The sequence below is a fragment of the Ovis aries genome, chromosome 14, assembly GCF_016772045.2.
Source record: "Ovis aries strain OAR_USU_Benz2616 breed Rambouillet chromosome 14, ARS-UI_Ramb_v3.0, whole genome shotgun sequence".
Classification (NCBI taxonomy): domain Eukaryota; kingdom Metazoa; phylum Chordata; class Mammalia; order Artiodactyla; family Bovidae; genus Ovis; species Ovis aries.
The window spans coordinates 7,912,527-7,930,873 of NC_056067.1; the positions used below are offsets into that span (position 1 = coordinate 7,912,527).

Sequence of the window (18,347 nt, forward strand, 5' to 3'; positions counted from 1 at the left end):
GTCTAGAAGCCTGCTGCCCGTTCCTCCTGCCTCTCCCTCCGCCGCTCCCTTCCTTTCTTCTTCTTCGTCTTCAGAGTCCCGAGGTCTTGGCCTTTGATTTTTCAGAGATGAATTCTGACCTGGTGTTACCGTTCTACTTGTCAGAGCTCATTCCTGTTGATTTCAAAGCGAAAAAAACAAAAAACAAAAACAAAAACAAAAAACCAATTGTAAAGAGAATATTGGTTAGGCCTTGCAAAGGGTTAACTAGTTCTGGAAAGAAAAGAGTAATTTTTAAGCAGAAGCCTGCTCAAGTGCACCTTTCTGAGGAAGCCATATAGCTGTGACAACTTTGATTTTTACTTTTCTTGTCTGTATTCAAGTGGATGGCCTTAAAATTTGCCATTTTGCATCTTTAAAATTAACTCCCAACCCCTCTAAAACCCCGTTCTGTGTGTTTTCTGCCTCTGGTTTTCTGAGACACTGCAGGGCTGTGTCACGCTCTGATGCTTGGGTCAGTGGTCTGGGAGGGGGTTGAAGATTTAAGTTGATTTATTCTCTCGTGCTCCAAGCAGACTCCCTACACAAATGCTTCACCCGAGCTGTGTCTGGGTGATTGTTTTCAAAGTTGCCGTCTCTAGAGGGGATTTTGGGTGGGGAGGCCTGCTGCGTGATTTCCGTGGTGGGCTCCAGGGTTGTATTTCAGGCCTCCCAGGGACCCACCACGTCCTCCTCTGCTGCCAGTCTTAGCGGCCTCTCCCCTGACCATTGCCCTGGGCCTGTGCTGCAGGTGGTACTACGATGGGCTGAGCCGCGGAGAAGCGGAGGACATGCTGATGAGGGTCCCCCGGGACGGGGCCTTCCTGATCCGGAAGCGGGAAGGTACTGACTCCTACGCCATCACCTTCAGGTAAGTATCTGAGCTGCAGCCACTTCTCACTCTGCGGAGGCGCCTGGGCAGGGCAGGTGGGAGAAGAAAGCAGGAACTGCAGGTGGGTGCTGAGCCCAGTGTCCTCTGTCCAGAGTGTCAGCTGTGATGGGGACAGTAATAGTAACAATGATAGCAAAAGCAGATGCTGACGTGTGCTTTCAGCATGCCAGGCACTGCTCTGTACTCCCGAGAGTAATGTGGTTTACATGAATTCATTTAATCCTCCCAAAACTCTGGGGTGAGCGTGACCCATACCCCTGCTTTTTGGAGGAGGAAACTGAGGCCAGGGTGATGGAACGACCTGCTGAAAACATGTAGCCCATTAGTGGTGGAGGTGGAGTTTGCACCCCAGCAGTGCTGGCAACCCAGATGGGTGATGCAGTTCCGGTCTCCTCCCATCCGCCGTTGCCACTGACTGCCAGTGGGCAGGCCATGTGGACCAGCCATCTCAGGGCTGTGGCTCTCTGTGTTAATTCTACCCCAAGACACCTGAGTCCTCCAGTTTCCACCGAAAGCAGTATGAGGGAGGGTCAGACCCCATTCATCAAACTGCCCCTCCATGTCCCCATCTGCAGGGCTCCCCTGCGTGTTCTTGGTGATGGTAGTGGAGTACTGGGTGCCAAAGACCGGGTTCCCAGGTGATGTTCCGGACACTGGGCTGCCTTCAGGGCCTCACCTATTTATTTTCATTTATTTATTTTTCAATTAATATTTTTTCAAATACTTTAAAAATATTTATTCATTTATTTAGCTTTGCCAAGTCTTAGTTGCAGTATGTGGGATCTAGTTCCCTGACCAGGAATTGAGCTCAGGGTGTCTGCATTGGGGGTGCAGAGTCTTAGCTGCTGAGCCGCCAGGGAAGTCCCTTCCAATACTCTTTTGACCTCACTGCATGGCATGTGGGATCTTGGTTGCCTGACCAGGGATCAAACCTGTGCGCCTTGCGTTGGAAGTGTGGAGCTTGCCAATGGGTGCCAGGGAAGTCCCGCCACGTCTGTCTGTCTGGTGCCCTAGGACGGGGGACCGGGCTGTCTGTGGTTCCTGGGCTGGTGTGGCTGTCACCCGGCTGTGGGACGTCAGCCCCGTGTACTCTCCCCCCAGGGCCAGGGGCAAGGTGAAGCACTGTCGTATCAACCGAGACGGCCGGCACTTCGTGCTGGGCACCTCCGCCTACTTTGAGAGCCTCGTGGAGCTGGTCAGCTACTACGAGAAACACGCGCTCTACCGGAAGATGAAGCTGCGCTACCCCGTGACCCCCGAGCTCCTGGAGCGCTACAACATGGTGGGTGGCTGACCCGCCCGGGATGCGGCGGACACTGTCTGAGGTTACGATTCACCTGTTGGTTCATTCAGCAAACCTTTATTGAGCACGTACGTGTGTCCCACACGGCTCTGGGTCCAAAACTGCAGAGTGGACTCAGACTCTGCCCCTGTGCTCTTACAGTCCAGTGTGGGTGAGACAGACGACACACGAAATGAAGAACTGTCAGAGCACGTGTCAGCTGATAGGATGATAAGACAGACACTGAGCCAGTGTTACAGACATGCTGAGGCAGGTGGATAAGTGGGTAGATGATGGGGAAGGGGCTGCAGTTCTCAGGGGTGCTCGGGAGGGGCTTGCTGACTAGGAGACGTGGGCAGACACTCCAGAAGTGGAGGAGACAGCTTGCAGCTGTGAGGAGGAAGAAAGAACAGTCAGTGCAAAGGTCCTGAGGTGAGAGCATGCAAGGAGGCAAAGAGGAGAAGCTGGTATGGCTGGACCTAAGTGGTCCAGGGTTGGGGCAGACCTAAATAAGGATGGAGCTGCATGGAGTGGGGCCACACACAGCGGCTTTTATTCTGAGCCATTGGAGGGTTTGTCTTTTTTTGGGGGGCCATGCCATGCAGCATGAAGGATCTTAGTTCCCTGACCAGGGATCAGACCTGCAGCCCCTGTGGTGGAAGTGGTATCTGGACCACCAGGGAAGTCCCCACTGGGGGACTCTGAGCGGTGAAGGGGGCCAGTCTGATTATCGTGTCCCAGCTCCTCTCAGCCAGATTCAGTACGTTGTTGGAAGGAGGCTGACTGCACTATCAGGAGCCGAGTGTAGATGCTGGGAGAGCTTGGCGGAGCACCGTTAGCCCTTGGCACATTCAGGTTCTAGAAAGGTGCCCCGGGCAGGGCGAGTTACAGTGAAGACGAGAACAGGATGGGGCGCTGTGGGGTGGGCACTGTGTTAGACTGGGGCCGGGAGCTGGGAGCGGGTCTCCTGCAGAGGGTGGGAAGGCAGCCGGGGGGCGGAGCGGCTGGGGAGCTGTGGTGGGTTCCAGGTAGGGGGCAGGCGGGCGCAGGACCACAATGTGGGGTGGGGGTGCAGCCCAGTGGGGGGCCGGGGAGGGGCAGGAGGGGTCTCCAGTGTGCGCTGGTGAAGGTCTACCCGCTCTGCGGAGAGAAGCCCCGCTCTGTGGCGTTTGCCAGTTTCTGTGCCTTGAGCACTCCCGCGGTGGCGTTTCAAGCTGCCGACATTGAGCGTGGGTCAGGAGAGTGGTGAGCTCGCCCCAGGACACCAGTGCCTTGCAGGGCTCGTGTTTGGACAAAGGAGGATGGTGCCTGGCATGCGGTAGGCCCGTGTTGGGGCCTCTCTGATCCTGGGGTAAGATTTCCAAGTTTTGGGGAATTTCTTAATAGCTTCTTACTGGCTCTGCCTACAAGGTGAATAAACTGAGGTTTCAGCTCTTCTACTAGAAGGCAGGAGACCATGAGGATGCGTAGAATCCTTGTTCCAAGTTAGGGCTGTCCCGGGAGCTTGAATGACTCTATTTATTTTTCTCTCTTCTTTTACAGGAAAGAGATATAAACTCCCTCTATGATGTCAGCAGGATGTATGTGGATCCCAGTGAAATCAATCCTTCAATGGTACAGTGCAGACTTCTGATTCACACTATTACCTCGTCACTAGACTGACATGGATAGTCCCAGGTGGCTCAGTGGTAAAGAAATTGGCTGCCAATGCAGGAGATGCGGGGTCAGTCCCTGGGTCAGGAAGATCCCCTGGAGAAGGAAACGGCAACCCACTCCAGTCTTCTTGCCTGGACAATACCATAGACAGAGGAACCTGTCGGGCTGCAGTCCGTGGGGTCGCAGAAGAGCTGGACACAACTTAGCGATTAAACAACAACAAACAGATTGACATAGGGTCTACCCCCAGGTAAAACAGGGCAAGGGAACGTTTTGGAAAACTCTGCCAAAGAATTCTTGGAGGGGAGAAGAAATGACAATTGACAAAGTGACACCTAGCTTCAGGGAAGAGGTTAATAGCATTCCATCCAAATGTGGCTGAGCCTTGCTAAAATTCTGAAGTTTGATGAGCCACCTTTGGGCCCAACAGCTTCTAATTGAAAGTCTTTCAAATGTTCCTTGCTCACTGACTGAGCCTGCGGTGTTTATAAATTCCACTTGGTTCAGCGACCCCTCTGCCGTGCGCACGCTATCTCGTATTCCCACCCTGGCTGCTGAGTCCTTTCATGCAGGTAGGGCTGGATTTTACTGTTAGCCTGAAGCTCCCAGTTTCATCTTAAATTTAGCTGGAGCTTGCAGAGGAGCAGTGCTGGCGAGTTTTCTGTTTGGCGGGGCTGTCTTGTCTGTGATTAGTGTACAGTTCTCACTTTGGAAGGGACACCCTGCTGGTGGGCTCTGTAAAAATCCGGGGATTTTCTTTTAAAATAATCCTTGGCCAATGCAAATCCCTTTCAGCAAGCAGTGAAGTCTTGAAAAATCATGGGTGCGTGGAACTGGGTGTGAAGTGCATTAGGGGACTTAGCCAAATAGAAAAAAAACCCATTTATTAGAACTGACAGATGCTTTGGTTCTGAGAATGATACAGCCTCATGTCAGGCAGATGTCGGGGGATGGTGGAGGTCATGGTAAACTGAGGACATGCCCCATCTCGAGAGCAGCCACCCCTGTCAGCAGCTGCCATTTCAGAGACCAGGTGGGGTCTTCTGATTTCTCAAGACAAGCTAGTAATCTGGATGTTTGATGTGAAATCTCCCCATTATTAAACTCTGGTCGCTATACCAAGGTATGTAGAGGAAGTCTTCCTATAGTCAGTGAGCCAAGTAAAACATGATCGTATGTGGAGTTTGAGTGCAAGCTGCCAGACCATGGCGAGTACCTCAAAATACAATTATTATTCTTGTGATTGAAAAATGATGTAACAATGAAAAGGGAAACACTTTCAAGGCAGGGAAAACAATCCGCCCTGGGCTCGCCATCCTGACGCAGTGGCCATCTGCACCTGTGGGTGTTCCGTCCCCTCTGGTCCTTGTCCGCGGGGAGGTGTGTTTTACAGTCCCCACCCCAGCACCTGCCATTTCTATTCTTTGTTCACCTGCCACTCGGCCACGAGTGAGTTTCTTCACTGCTGATCTACTTAATGACCATTTTTTGTTGAACCTGGTAGGCCACGCAATTTCGATGCAGTACCTGGGCTGGGTACTTGGACAGGGAAGCCTAGAGTGTTGCAGTCCATGGGGTCTCAAAGAGTCGGACATGACTGAGCAACTGAACTGAACCTGGACTGGAATTGTAGAGAGAATATTTTTTATGCTGTAGAATATTCGAGGTGACTGGGCCCTTTTAGCTGCGTCTCCATCAATGGCCATTTGGGTTGTCTCTAGGCTGTGCTCTTCTCGTTAACGCTAAAATGAATTTCTTCACCTGTGAGGTTTTGTATCTTTCACTTTACGTCCTTTGGGTGAGTTCTTAGGGCTGGAGTGACAAGGTCAGTAATAACAGGTAATACATATTGATGACCACATAGCGAGCATTGAGCTAAGCGCCTGATGGCTCATTAGTCCTCTAACAGCCCCAGGCATTAAGTACCATTTTTGTGCCCATCGTACAGATGAGACCACTGTACATAGTAGCTGAATGATGAGGTAAGTGTGGAGCTAGGATTTGGCTGCTCCCAGACATGCACTTGTGGCCACTCTGTGGTGCCACATGCCTGCTTGCTCATGCGATGGGTGGCTCATTTCTCTAGTTCATGAGGGACGTGACATGAGGACCTCTCCTGCCATCCGTCAGGCTGGAGACTTACTCCTCGTAGACTCCACTGTGTGCCACCCCCTCTGCCACTGGCTGCGCCTTCCTCATGGCCTTGGAGTCTGGCAGTGAGCTGTAGAGTTTTGTGGGGAAAGAGACAACTCCGCTCCCTACGTCCGGTCTGCCCTTGACGCAGGGTGCACAGAAGAGCTGGCTCTGCTTGCAGGTTGAGGAGTCAAGTTCAGAAGCTCTGGTTGGAGTCCCCATGGCAAAGCTCACAGAACCCACACTGTAAGCATCACAGTCAATGGTGGTAACTCATATTAATGGAGTTTTTCTCTGCTCAGCCACTTGCCAGGTGGTTGACTTTGGCCAAGGATGCTTCATCTCTCTGGACCTCTATTTCCTCGTCTGTAAAATGGGATACCGTCGCTACTCCCTGCCTGTTAGGATTATGAGGATTAGAGGAGATAACTGTAGATAAAAGGCCTAAAGCAGGGCTTTGACTGTAGTAAGAACTTAAGAAATGCTCGCTGTTGTCATTTTTATCCTTGCATGTATTATCTCACTTAATAGTCGCAATGACCCTGTGAAGTATGCAGTGTTTTAATTCCTATTTCACAGATGGGGAAACAGGCCGAGAGAGCCTCAATATTATATAGCTCTTGAACAGAAGGGGCAAACCGAGGATTTGAGCCACATGTCTGACTCCAGAGCCCCATGCTCCTGAGGAGCAGTTTTGTGGATTCCTTGTGAAAAGCTGCATTCCCGTTTCCTTGTGTTGGAGGAGGTTGGCAGTCTCGGAGGTTTTCCCGTTAAGCGTTTGCTTGCTGTGTGGGTGTTCATCTTGCCGTGCATTTGTGCTTGCCCAGTGGCAAATCACGGAGGAGGAATTCTGCCCTCAGTTCTGTCTTGTTTCTGCCAGTGCAGAGGCCGCACTAGGTGATTTCATGGAGGAGCACCTCGGGCACTTGCAGAATGCCAGCATCCCAGGGCATGTCAGGGCATCACCAGTAAAAATGCTGGTGAGGCTCGGGGGCTGCCAGAAGTAGTGTTGAGCTTGAGCTGCTGAGAGGGTTGGTGAATATGGGTAGTGAGGACTTCGGAGATGGGGGGCATGGTTTCGCCTGAAAGGCGTGTCCTTTCTCTGTTGAGGAAATACCGGCTTACTCTGAGGTGCCTTTTGTTGCTGTTCAGATGCTCAGTCATGTCCGACTCTCTGCGACCCCATGGACTGCATCACCCGAGGCTTCCCTGTCCTTCACCATTGCCTGGAGCTTGCTCAAACTCATGTCCATTGAGTCGGTGATGCCATCCAACCATCTCATCCTCTGTCATCCCCTTCTCCTCCCACCTTCAATCTTTCCCAGCCACAGGGTCTTTTCCAATAGAGTCTGCTGTTTGCATCAGGTGGCCTAAGTATTGGAGCTTCAGCTTCAGCATCAGTCCTTCCAATGATTATTGAGGGTTGATTTCCTTTAGGATGGACTGGTTTGATTCCTTGCTATCTAAGGGACTCTCAAGAGTCTTCAGCACCACAGTTTGAAAGCATCAATTCTTCGCTGCTCAGCCTTCTTTGTGGTCCAACTCTGGCATCTGTACATGACTACTGGAAAAACCTAGGCTCTGATTTAGGCCAGTTCCCCTTGTGGCTCCCTGGCAATGCAAGCCCTCACCACCAGATGGCGCCATAAGCCTGGACTAAAGCCGCCCTCTCTTTTGGGAAGAACCAAATGTGCCAGAAAGTGCAGCCACCTCCCTCTTCTTTCGCCTGGCCTGACCCTTTACCTTCTTGTTTTCCCTGAAAGCCTCAGAGAACCGTGAAAGCTCTGTATGACTACAGAGCCAAGCAGAGTGATGAGCTGAGCTTTTGCCGCGGTGCCCTCATCCACAACGTCTCCAAGGAGCCCGGGGGCTGGTAAGGCTAAGGGGAGCTGGGCCCTTCGACCTGTCCCTTTCTAGCGGCGAGACTCAAGCGCTGGCTGAACCCTGACCCCTTTATCTCCTGTTCTGGCCTGGCTTTGACCTGTCATACTTTCTTTGGGAAGGTGACCGATATATGCTCTATTTGCAAAAGTGGGTAAATAGCAATAGCAATTATGATAATGTCATTTATTAATATATATCATACTACATATTAATTGTAATAGTAGCTGCCATTTATTGAGGTCTTACTGTGTGGCAAGCACTATGCTAATTGCTTTCATACAATATCTAAGCAAATTCTTGTTACAGCCCTGCAGGGTTATGACTGTGATTATCTCTGCTTTATGTCAGCTTCCCAGGCGGCGCTAGTGGTAAAGAACACAGGAGTCATAAGAGACGTGGTGGGCCCGATCCCTGGATCGGGAGGATACCGTGGAGGAGGGCATGGCAACCCACTCCAGTGTTCATGCCTGGAGAATCCCATGGGCAATGAATAGATGCAGTGAATGAGGCTTTGCAAAGTTCAGCTACTGAACACTACAGGCTCTTCCCATCATGCAAGCCTGTGCATTTTAAATTCAAATTCTTGTGCTATTGCATAGCCCCATGCCCTGTGCAGGGGCCCCATCGTGGTTTAAAGAGGTGCATTTAATTAAAGAGGTGCACCAGGCCAAAGGCATCTGGGTGTGTGACAGTTGAGTTATCTCTTCCCCTTTTTTCTCCACCCAGGGTGAAGAACGCTCTGCCCACCCATAGGTTCCCTCAGCAGGTGGTTTCATGGGATGATTCCTATTTTAGAGCAGTAAGGATTGTTCATAACCATGAGCCCTTGCAGAGACTCGGGCACCTCACAAAACTGGTGCTTCTTCCTCTTGGAAGATAGCGAACCTGACTTAGAGGTCTGAACAGTGGCTTAGATGGAGCAGTGTCGAGCACCGTCATAAGGACTTCATTTGAAGTCATTCCTGCGGTCCACACAGTGACCCTGTAAGGTTGCTTCTTTGCTCCCCTGCATTTCACGGATGAGGACAGTGAGGCACGAGAAGCAGTGCCTTGCCAGGGTCACAGAGCAGCCTGAGATTTGAAGCTCGGCCTTCTGGACTCAAGGGGCCACACGCTCTACTCACTCGTGTGCTAGATCCAGAGGTTTACCAGTTCTTTTCTTTCAATTTGGGGAACACCCTCTTTTCAAACCCATTGCTTACCTGGATCCACAGAGGATTTTGTCTCAAGATGGGGTAAGAGACTGGAGTGAGTGCTGTTGGCGAGGGACTGCGGGTAAACTGTAGGCCCTCCTGAGGCGCCCTCCTTGCTTCCTCTCTGCCTGGTGTCAGTATCGCCACCTAGTGGGATGCCTGCCTCGAACCACTTTTTTTTTTTTTGCATCCTTCCAGATTAGAGGACCACATCATTTTTGTTTAAACTGGGATGCATTTGAGAGTGAAGGGAATGGATAGTTAATAATTACACCTGGGCCGCAGGTATAAACTACCCAGTTCTGGGCACATGGCCCATACAGTTACCCACACGGTTGCCCATACAGTTGCCCATACAGCCAGACTTTGCTGGAGATAGGGCTGGAGAAATGAAGGCTGAAGGGTATGTGAAAGGGGCTCACAGCTGGCAGTTCTGTTTCCACCAGGCCGTGGGACAGGCAGTCCTCTCTGCTTGTTCAGCTCAGCAAACATTTGTTAACATTATTGACCAGGGAATTTCTGCAGAAACTAATGCCTGTGGAGTTAATATGTTTCCAGTCAGTAATGCGTTAAGCGCTGCCGAGTGTAGATTTGATTAAGACTGAGGAAGGTCGCATGTAGAAGCGAAACTGATGGGTCACTGTAAATTAATGTAAGGTGTGGACCGCTTTGACAGCTGTGGGGAAAGATGCCAGGGAGCACAGAGGAAGAGCGCTCAGCCCGGCAGTCAGGGAAGGCTCCTTGGAAGAGGAAGACCGCGGCTGAGTCTTACATTGCTAGGTGGCTGTAGAGGGCATTGAGTATGGCATAGAAGGTAGAGAGCATGGCAGGGCCATGTGGGGAGTGGGCCACAGACGGTCTGGAATGAATATCCGGTTCAAGTCAGAGAGAGGCAGGAGTTGAGGTCCTTGGGTTAGAGCATTATGATGGCCAAGCTACACAGTCTCGGCTTGATTTTGAAGGCCTCAGTGTGGTGGGGTCAGAAGAGCATTCTGGAAGGAGCCCCCTGGCTGCAGAAAGTGGGCCATGGGAGGGCTCAGAGGAGGATCCAGTCCAGGCATCAGACTTGGGGGCATCTTGGAGGTGCGGCCAGTTTCTTTGAGTCGAGACACGTAGAAAGTTGATAATGTCTCATGTTATTAGTGTTGCTACCAAGGTGGGAAGGTCCGGGGTGGGGGCACAGTTTTAGCTGAATAACAAGAACTAACACTATGGAGCGCTTTATATGTAAACGCAAGACGATGTTAACTCCTATGGCCCCGGTAAGATCCTGAGGGGGACACGGGGACCGCCCCCACACCCAGACGGAGGGTCTGAGGCTCAGGGCACCAGTGTGGTTGGTGGAGGAGCTGGGACTCGAGTCCAGGCCATCTGACGGCAGACCCTTCTTTACCCTCACCCCCATCTCTAAATTCATAGCCCTCCCCGAAGGGCCTGGGCCTCCGCTAGAACCAAGCTTTTGTCTTGTACAGTATCTGATGTCCACTTAAAGCACTGAAACTTGGGACTCGGTGGCTCTGCCAAACACTAGGGTCATGGGCAGGGGATGGCGAGCCCTAGCAGTCTCTGCTGGGGACACAGCAGAGGACCCTGCTGCGGGGGGTCCTGGCCCGGCCCCCGGCCCCTCCCGTGCCCCAGCAGCAGGGAGCTAGCGAGCAGTGATGAGGGTTAACAGCGCTCGGCTGAGGCCTCGAAAGTGCCTTCTGTGTTTCCGTAGGTGGAAAGGAGACTATGGGACCAGAATCCAGCAGTACTTCCCGTCCAATTACGTCGAGGACATTTCACCAGCAGAAGGGGAGGAGGCGGATAAGCAGGTGAGTCTCCATTGTTCGTTGCAGGGAGGGACCTGCTGATCCTGTTCTGGAGGCTCTGCCGAGCCAGCTCCGTGGACATGTTTTTGCATATGTTGCCCTGAGCTCTGGACCAGGGACAGCAGAATGATGGGGAAATTAGGACTGTCCCCGAGTTGTGGGTGAAAGTCTGTGACCAGATAGGCAGGTTTAAATTAGGTTGTGCTGGGCCGGAAGGAAGGCTTTGCGTATGCAGGAGGATTCCCTCCAGAGTGAAAACGGCCAGACGGGGAATTTGTCCTTTGCTTTAACCGGCTTGCAGATGAAACACATTTAGCTTGGCCAGCCAGACGTTCAGAACGTGCTCGGTGTGAGTAAGTAAGCCGGCGCACGTGGAGGGTGAAGGGAGGCTCTTCTGGTGACATTGCAAACCTGGTTTCTACTCATTGCCTCTTGCTCAGAAAGCTTGACGAGCAGCTACTTCAAGGTGACAGCAGTGCACTGAGGCTGAAATCCTAGACTTTCTTCTAAGAGAGTTGGGGGCAGTCTGGGAAGGCTGCATGGAGGAAGGGGCCTTTGAGCGTTAAAAGTCAAGTTAGAGTTCAACAGCGAGAGACCGGCAGGAGGGAATTCCAGGTGGGAGGTACAGCCTGAGCCAAAGTGTGGTGGTGGAAACACAGTTCACTGTGCTCAGCCTGAGGCAGAGACGTGACCCTCCCAGCTGTGTCTGTCCCATGTTGCCCATTACCCACAGTCAGCATTAGCCCGGTGGAGGGTGGGGATGAGTCCATGCAATGGGCAGATACACAGTTCTACCAGCTTTTCGGAGACCAAGATACTCCCATCTCACCTGGCCTCTGCGATGGTTCAGATGTGCTGGCAGATGGAGCAGAAAGCCCGGAGGCCAGACTGCAGAGCTTGGGTGTTGGTTCCGTAGGACACAGGGAGCCACAGAAGGTTCTTGAGCTGGGCTGGAAAAGGAGGCCAGTCCCATTTCATAATAACGTCACCACAAAGGGTCTAGGGTGTTCTTTTGAAACCGGATCTGCGGAAACACTTTGAAACCTGCTCTAGACTGCACAAGGCGCGTTTCTACAGGCTGGGAAATGAAATGCTGAGCCTGCTGGCACCTACTCCCCGCTGGGTCCCCGTCAGCAACAGGCTTCATTGTTTAGCTCTCTCCCCATGGACGTAGCCTGTGATGAAAATGCATTTTAAACAGTTCCACAGGCAGTGTCTCTGCTAAACGGTGTGCTTTGGAAACTGGTTCTCTTTTTATTATTCCCGTTAAGACGAACGTGAGTTATGTCTTGTTTCTTCGCAGATTATTGAAGACAATCCCTTAGGGTCCCTTTGCAGAGGAATCCTGAATCTCAACATCTATAATGTTGGTATGTGCGCACGTGGTCTCAGCCTGGATTCCCACCCAAGTCGTCCCCTCTGCCCCCCTCCGCCCCCCACCCCCAGAGCCTGGCCTTTGGACTGCCCCGGGCAGGGGGTGGGTCTTTCTAGCCTCAGCTTGAGTACTGAAGCTGAGTATTGGGCCAGGCTGGTCAATGACTTCATCTTACGTCTCATAGATTGCTACGCTATTAACATCTATACAGTGTGGAAACAGTCTGGTGCGTACGTAACAAGTGCTGGATGGGCGTGGGCTGCTGTTACTCCCGCCGCTGTCATCCTTATTTCAGGGGCCTGGCTGGGTTCCCTGGGCTTTTCTCGGAGGAGCCGAGACATCCGTGCAGTGGAGTGTGGGGTTGGGGGTGTCAGTTCTCAGCCCAGCTCCACCTCTCAGGTCCTGCAAGACCCTGCGCCTGTCATAACCCCCCCAAGGCTGCAGCTGCCTTAAGTTCAGCTGGGCGTCAGGAAGCCTGGCCTCCCCCTCGGAGCCTGGGGCAGGAGGGAGCCCACAGCCTCAGTGCGCCCGTGGTGGCAGGGGTGTGATCTGCACAGGGCTTCCTGGGCCTTTTAAGATGGAAGGGCTGGAGGCAGTGAGGAGAGGCTCTCTGGGCAAGAAGCCAGAGCAGCTTGCTTCTCTGGGGCTGAGGTTTCCAGAGCTGGCTTCCATGTCCTCTGCCCCTCCCACCTCGACCCCCACCCCACCACAGCCCATCAGTCCATTTGCCTCAGCAGGTGGGAGAAGGACCCTCATTCCAACTAACAGCTGAGAACCCAAGCCCTGCGGTGGCCATAGGAGCTGCCTGAGGCTCTGCTGCGAGTCATGGGAAGGGCTGGGTCCAGGATGTCCCGGTGGCTCAGATGGTGGAGGATCTGCCTGCAGTGCAGGAGGCCTGGGTTCGATCCCTGGGTCGGGAAGATCCTCTGGAGAAGGGAATGGCAACCCACTCCACTATTCTTGCTTGGAGAATTCCATGGACGGAGGAGTCTGGCGAGCTACAGTCCATGGGGTCGCAGAGAGCTGGACAGGACTGAGCAGCTCCGCCAGATCTAGGGCGTTCTGTCCTCCCTGCCCTCGTCCTTTGTACCACCCTGCGCTGCATTTTCAGGGCACAGGCCTGTGGCTCAGGGTGGTGAGCGGGGAGCGGAGTCAGGTCTGAGTTGAGCCTCCGCTTTGGCCACTGCCAGCTCTGTGACCTTCCGTGGGCTACTCTGCCTCAGCCAGTCTCTGTTTTCTCTCCTGTGAAATGGGCAGAAAGGGAGTAGCACCCCAGAAAGCGGCGACGAGGGTTAAATAGGATACAGTGGGAGGAGATCTGCTTAGAGCACTGCCTGGCAGATGAGCCCAGAGGTCTTAGCTGAGGGGACTATTTGGCAGACAGTTTTTCCTCTTGCAGCCATCATGTTCTCTGTCTAGGGCATGCTTTCTCTGCAGAGAGACCAACCCCAGCTGCTTGGGGCTGCTGGCCACACGTGCCCTGTGCCCATCACTCCAGTCCCTGTCTCCATCGTTGATGGCCAGCTGACTGCCCAGTGTCTCGGGCTCCCTTTTGCTCTCCTTCCTGTGATGAGGATACTGGTTCTCAGGTTTAGGGTCCACCTGGAAGGCAGGGATGATCTCCTGAGATCCTTCCGTACGTCTGCCCAGACCCCCATTTCCAGATAGGGTCACATTCACATTTAAGACACACATTAAAATCCAGACTATTACCTGATCCAAGTCAGACGTCCCAGTCAGCGCCGACATCCACAGTGACGGTCAGCTTGGGGTCGTAAGAGAAGTGGCCTGGGGCCTAGAAGTCCGGGCGTCTTGGCCCTCTGTCAGGCTTATCAGGACTTTTGTTATCCTTTCCCCAAAGTTAAAGCCCCACATGGGAAGAACAAGAAGCCTTTCGTCTTTGTCTTGGAGCCCAAGAAGCAGGGAGATCCTCCGGTAGAGTTTGCCACGGACAGCGTGGAGGAGCTGTTTGAGTGGTTCCAGAGCATCCGGGAGATCACCTGGAAGATGGACACCAAGGTAAGCCTGGGCACCTGGGCTCCGCTGAGCCTGATGTCGTCTGGCTTCTGGTCCTCTGCCGAGGTGCGGGTGGGTCCAGGCTGCAACCACAGAGAATTTGGGGGGCAGGGCAGGCGGGGAGCTCAGACAGCAGGAGCGTTGCAGAGAGGAAGGGGGCGCAGGGTGTTCCTGGGGGTGCTGTGTCTCTTGTGAAACCTTTGAAGGTTCAGTGTGTGTGTGGTGACCCTTGATGTTTGAGGCCTGTCTGGCCTCATGTATCTTAACAACAAAGCTTTGCCATCCTCATTTTAAATGTTATCTTGCTTCTAAATACTATCCCAAGCAGCCTGGATCCTTCCTGCGCATTCATTGAGCTCATCTCCCTGGACTGGAAAGGGCCCTGGGCGTACTGGAATTCATAAGACCCAGCTCCTTGCTTCCAGAAGTTTCTGTTCTTGTGGGGGAACTTCCACTACAGATGGGCATGAGCTTTTGAGGATTTATCCTGAAAGGTCTTTCCTTTGTTTCAGTTTTTATTCTGGGGGCCGCCCCCCACGGGCATGTAGGATCTTAGTTCCCAGGCCGGGGTCGAGCCCATACTGCCCTCACTGGAAGCACAGAGTCCTAACCACTGGCGGTTTTCTGAGAAGGGTGAGGTTCTAGGTAAGAACAGAAGGGTTAGAACTAGGTTGACTGGAGTGTGCCTCCTGGCATGGCTGGACCCTGGGCAGGTAACCACACTCCTCTGGGCCTCAGTTTCCTCATCAGTAAAACGGGGAGCCGGGTACCTAAGTCCCAGGGTGCGGTGAGGATGAAGTGGGACGGTGCGTGGACGCCACTGGGCCCGCGCCTGACACACAGCAGGGCCTGAGGTCATGGTGGCATTTCACCGTCGCACTGTCATCGTGCCTGGAGGGCCTCGAGGCATTGCCGTCTCTTGGGTGTTGTCTGCTCTTTCTTGTGGCCGCAGAGCTGGGAAGAAGCTTTAGGATGGTTTCCCATGTGCCCAGCTTCTTCTCAGGCAGGTCCTGGCCCAAAGGACTGAGCCCGGAACTCCCTCAGGTTCCCCTGGACCCCTCTGACCTCGGCTTGCAGGCGAGGAGCCTCCCTCCTCCAGTGTACTGGCCTGACCTTTTCTTCCCCCACTGGGGGCGACTGCACAGTTGGCCAGTCGCTGGTTACCAGAGGCCCCGGGACTCATCTTTCCAACACCCCGGAGTCAAGTCCTCTTCTTTACAGGACTTTGTGCCGAGGGCTGTCCAGACGGGCACCTTCCCTGGCGTGCCTCCCATCTTCCTCCCATCCCGGATCCTCGTCACGAGGCCTTACGTACGGGTCCTCATTCTCTGCGAGGCTCGTCGCGCCGTCACAGCAGTCACTCGGGATGGACCGCGAGCCTGTGGCCCGCAGGCTGCCCCGCCCCCGCGGGGCCGGCTGGTCTGCGCACGCGCCTCCAGCGCAGCGCCTCCGAGGCCCGGGGGCGGGGCCCGCGGTCCTGGGCTTCTCTGAGAGATGGCCTCCCGCCTCCTTCCAGGTGTGGTTTTCAGTGTCGGCTGAGTGGCTGTCATCACGACCTGGACGGCGCTGCTTGCCAGGCGGTGGACCTCCTGAGCATGTTCTAGGATGTGACGTTCGGGGCCCCTCTAGCCGAGGATAGAGAAACAGCCTAGAGAGAGCGTCTAGCCACCGTTCCCTGTAGACTTATTCTCAGGCACTCAAGCCTGCTCCGAGCGTGCGGCGGGGAGAGGAGAGGGCCTGGCCGTGACACCCTCTGGCCTGCTGCTTCCTGTGTGCTAAGTTGCTTCAGCCGTGTCCGACTCTTTCGACCCCATGGACTGTAGCCCGCCAGGCTCCTCTGTCCATGGGGATTCTCTAGGCCTAAGAATTCTGGAGTGGGTTGCCACGCCTTCCACCAGAGGATGTTCCCAGCGTAGGGCTCGAACCCGTGTCCCCTAGGTCTCCTGAATTGGCAGGCAGGTTCTTTACCACTAGCACCACCTGGGAAGCCCCTGGCTCTCTCCGTTTCTTCTGGAAGAAAATGTGACTTCACTGGAAGGTTGTCCCCCGCATTCCCCATCGCAGGAAGGGTTTTGAAACTAAGCCTAGCTCTTCAAGCCTGCTGTTCTCTGCCTTTGATCTACAGTCCTTTTAAATTAGCTTTTACATCTGGTAAGTCCTCTCATGGTGATTTCCCTGGTGGTTCAGCCAGTAAAGAGTCTGCCTGCGATGCAGGAGACCCAGGTTCGATCCCTGGGTCGGGAAGAGCCGCTGGAGAAGGAAATGACATCCCACTCCAGTATTCTTGCCTGGAGAAGTCCATGGATAGAGGAGCCTTCTCATATTGATTATGAATGTTCAAAAAACAAAACCAAAAAATAAGAGGCAGCAGAAGTAACCAAGGTCCTGTGCTGGGCACAACCAGCTGTGGGAGCGGCTGGTGCCACCGGGAAACCAACATGCACTGTGCCCTCAGCGCACTCCTGGGAGCTCCTCACCGAGGCCCCGAGAACCTGCCCAGGGCCCTGTAATTTTATGTCATCTCTGGCTTCCTTTGGTCGATGGCAAAAGACCAGTCACTGAGGTCTGTCTAGTTAGTTTCCAAAGCCTGACTAAGTGCACTGTGATGCCAAACTCTGGGACAGCCTCTGGGCAAAACTCTGCGGGTCTGGAGAGTTGTTGTTGCACCGTTTTGAAGTAGCAGCTGTGTTTCATCTTGAACTGATCCTGCTTTTTGCTGAAGTTGAGAGAAAAAGTGATGCTCTGTAATCTTTCCTTGCTTTGTCTTCTGTGAGGCCAGAGGCCCCCGCCCTGAGACACAGGTGTGGCTTGCTTCACCCCACCCTGACTTTAAAGCGGTCCTATCGTCACTAGAGGCGAGCTGTGTCGTTGCCAGGGTTTCCTCTCCCCAGACAGCCTGTGGTGAAGACTGTGCACCAAGAAGGCAGTGCCAGGTGGACACAGGGGTCAGGAGAGCACACCTGGGGCTTGAGCTTAGCCAAGGCTTCAGTCTCCCCGAAGCATTGGCTGCGGACCGGCTGACGCCTTCCCTGCTCCGTGCCCGCCCATCCCATGCCAGCCCTTTCAGCCTTACTGCTGCAGCTTGTTCAGTGCCTAGGGGATTCAGGGCATGTGGGAGCGGCTGGAGGAGGCTGGGTGTGCTTAGATGAACTCTGGCAAACTTCACGTTCCAATCTGCCCCGGTGAGGTGGTTGCTGACCTCAGGTGACAGGCTTGTTTGCTGGTCACTGCTAGGGTTCACGGGGGCCTCGGGACTTTTGTCAGCAGTCCTAGGTGAAGGCATTCTTCCAGAAGAGTTTGGGTGTCCTCCCCGACTTGTTTAAAAAGGGGTCGCTCTTGTCTTTGGCCTGGAAAGGTGTCTCCGGGGCAGTCTGTGTGGCACCCTTGTTTCTCACATGTCCAGTGAGGGGAGAGGCCTCCTTCCTGAGTCAGCATAACAGCTGCAGCAGGGAGGGACTCGCGTTAGCCCCATCATACAGATGAGGAAACTGAGGCAGAGAGGCTTGATGGCTGGCCCACTCGGGAAAGCCAGCAACTCAGGCCAGCTTTCAGACCCGCCCCTGAGTCCAGTCCCCGCTGGGCAACTGCCGTGACACTCCTGTCACCTGGGGACTCGCCACCCTCGGGGAGTCCTGTTTCCCAGGGACCTGTCTCGGGTCAGGGGGCAGGACATGGGTCTGGACACTCATGCTGAAAGGCACCAGTGTGGGACAGTCGGATGAGGGACAGTGCAAGGTTGGGGGAGGCCGTGGGCATTCTGGAAGGTGTGGGGGACGCAGCGTCGCTTTCCTAGTCCCGGATGGAGGTCTCCAGGAAGGCGTCCTGTAAGAGTGAGGCGGGGGGTCCAGAGGAAGAGGGACCCACGGGCCTGCCGAGGAGGGAGGGGGGCGAGGGGCCAGGACAGGCGGTGCTGTGGTTCGGGGGGACCGAGCCTGTGAGCCTGGGGGCGCTGCAGCGAGGTCTCCTCCAGCACCCGGTGGCCGAGGGTACGGAAGCGCCGGGGCCAGGGTGGTGACACGGGTGAGGCCGCTGCTCAGGCCTCTGGTCTCGGCCTGGGCCTGCGGGGCCTGGGGTCAGCTGCTCACCC

At 54.1% G+C, this 18,347-nt stretch overlaps 1 protein-coding gene across 3 annotated transcripts in view; it reads left to right on the forward strand.

Moving 5' to 3' along the window:
• PLCG2 (phospholipase C gamma 2) overlaps nucleotides 1–18,347 on the forward strand; it is a 160,178-nt gene that overhangs the window by 111,259 nt on the left and 30,572 nt on the right. For all 3 annotated transcript variants that reach the window (XM_060398278.1, XM_060398279.1, XM_060398280.1), the window contains 7 exons: nucleotides 770–889; nucleotides 2,012–2,192; nucleotides 3,735–3,806; nucleotides 7,745–7,854; nucleotides 10,776–10,872; nucleotides 12,173–12,239; nucleotides 14,106–14,263. In XM_060398278.1, the coding sequence (XP_060254261.1) occupies nucleotides 770–889; nucleotides 2,012–2,192; nucleotides 3,735–3,806; nucleotides 7,745–7,854; nucleotides 10,776–10,872; nucleotides 12,173–12,239; nucleotides 14,106–14,263 (805 nt within the window). The remainder of the gene's footprint in view (nucleotides 1–769; nucleotides 890–2,011; nucleotides 2,193–3,734; nucleotides 3,807–7,744; nucleotides 7,855–10,775; nucleotides 10,873–12,172; nucleotides 12,240–14,105; nucleotides 14,264–18,347) is intronic.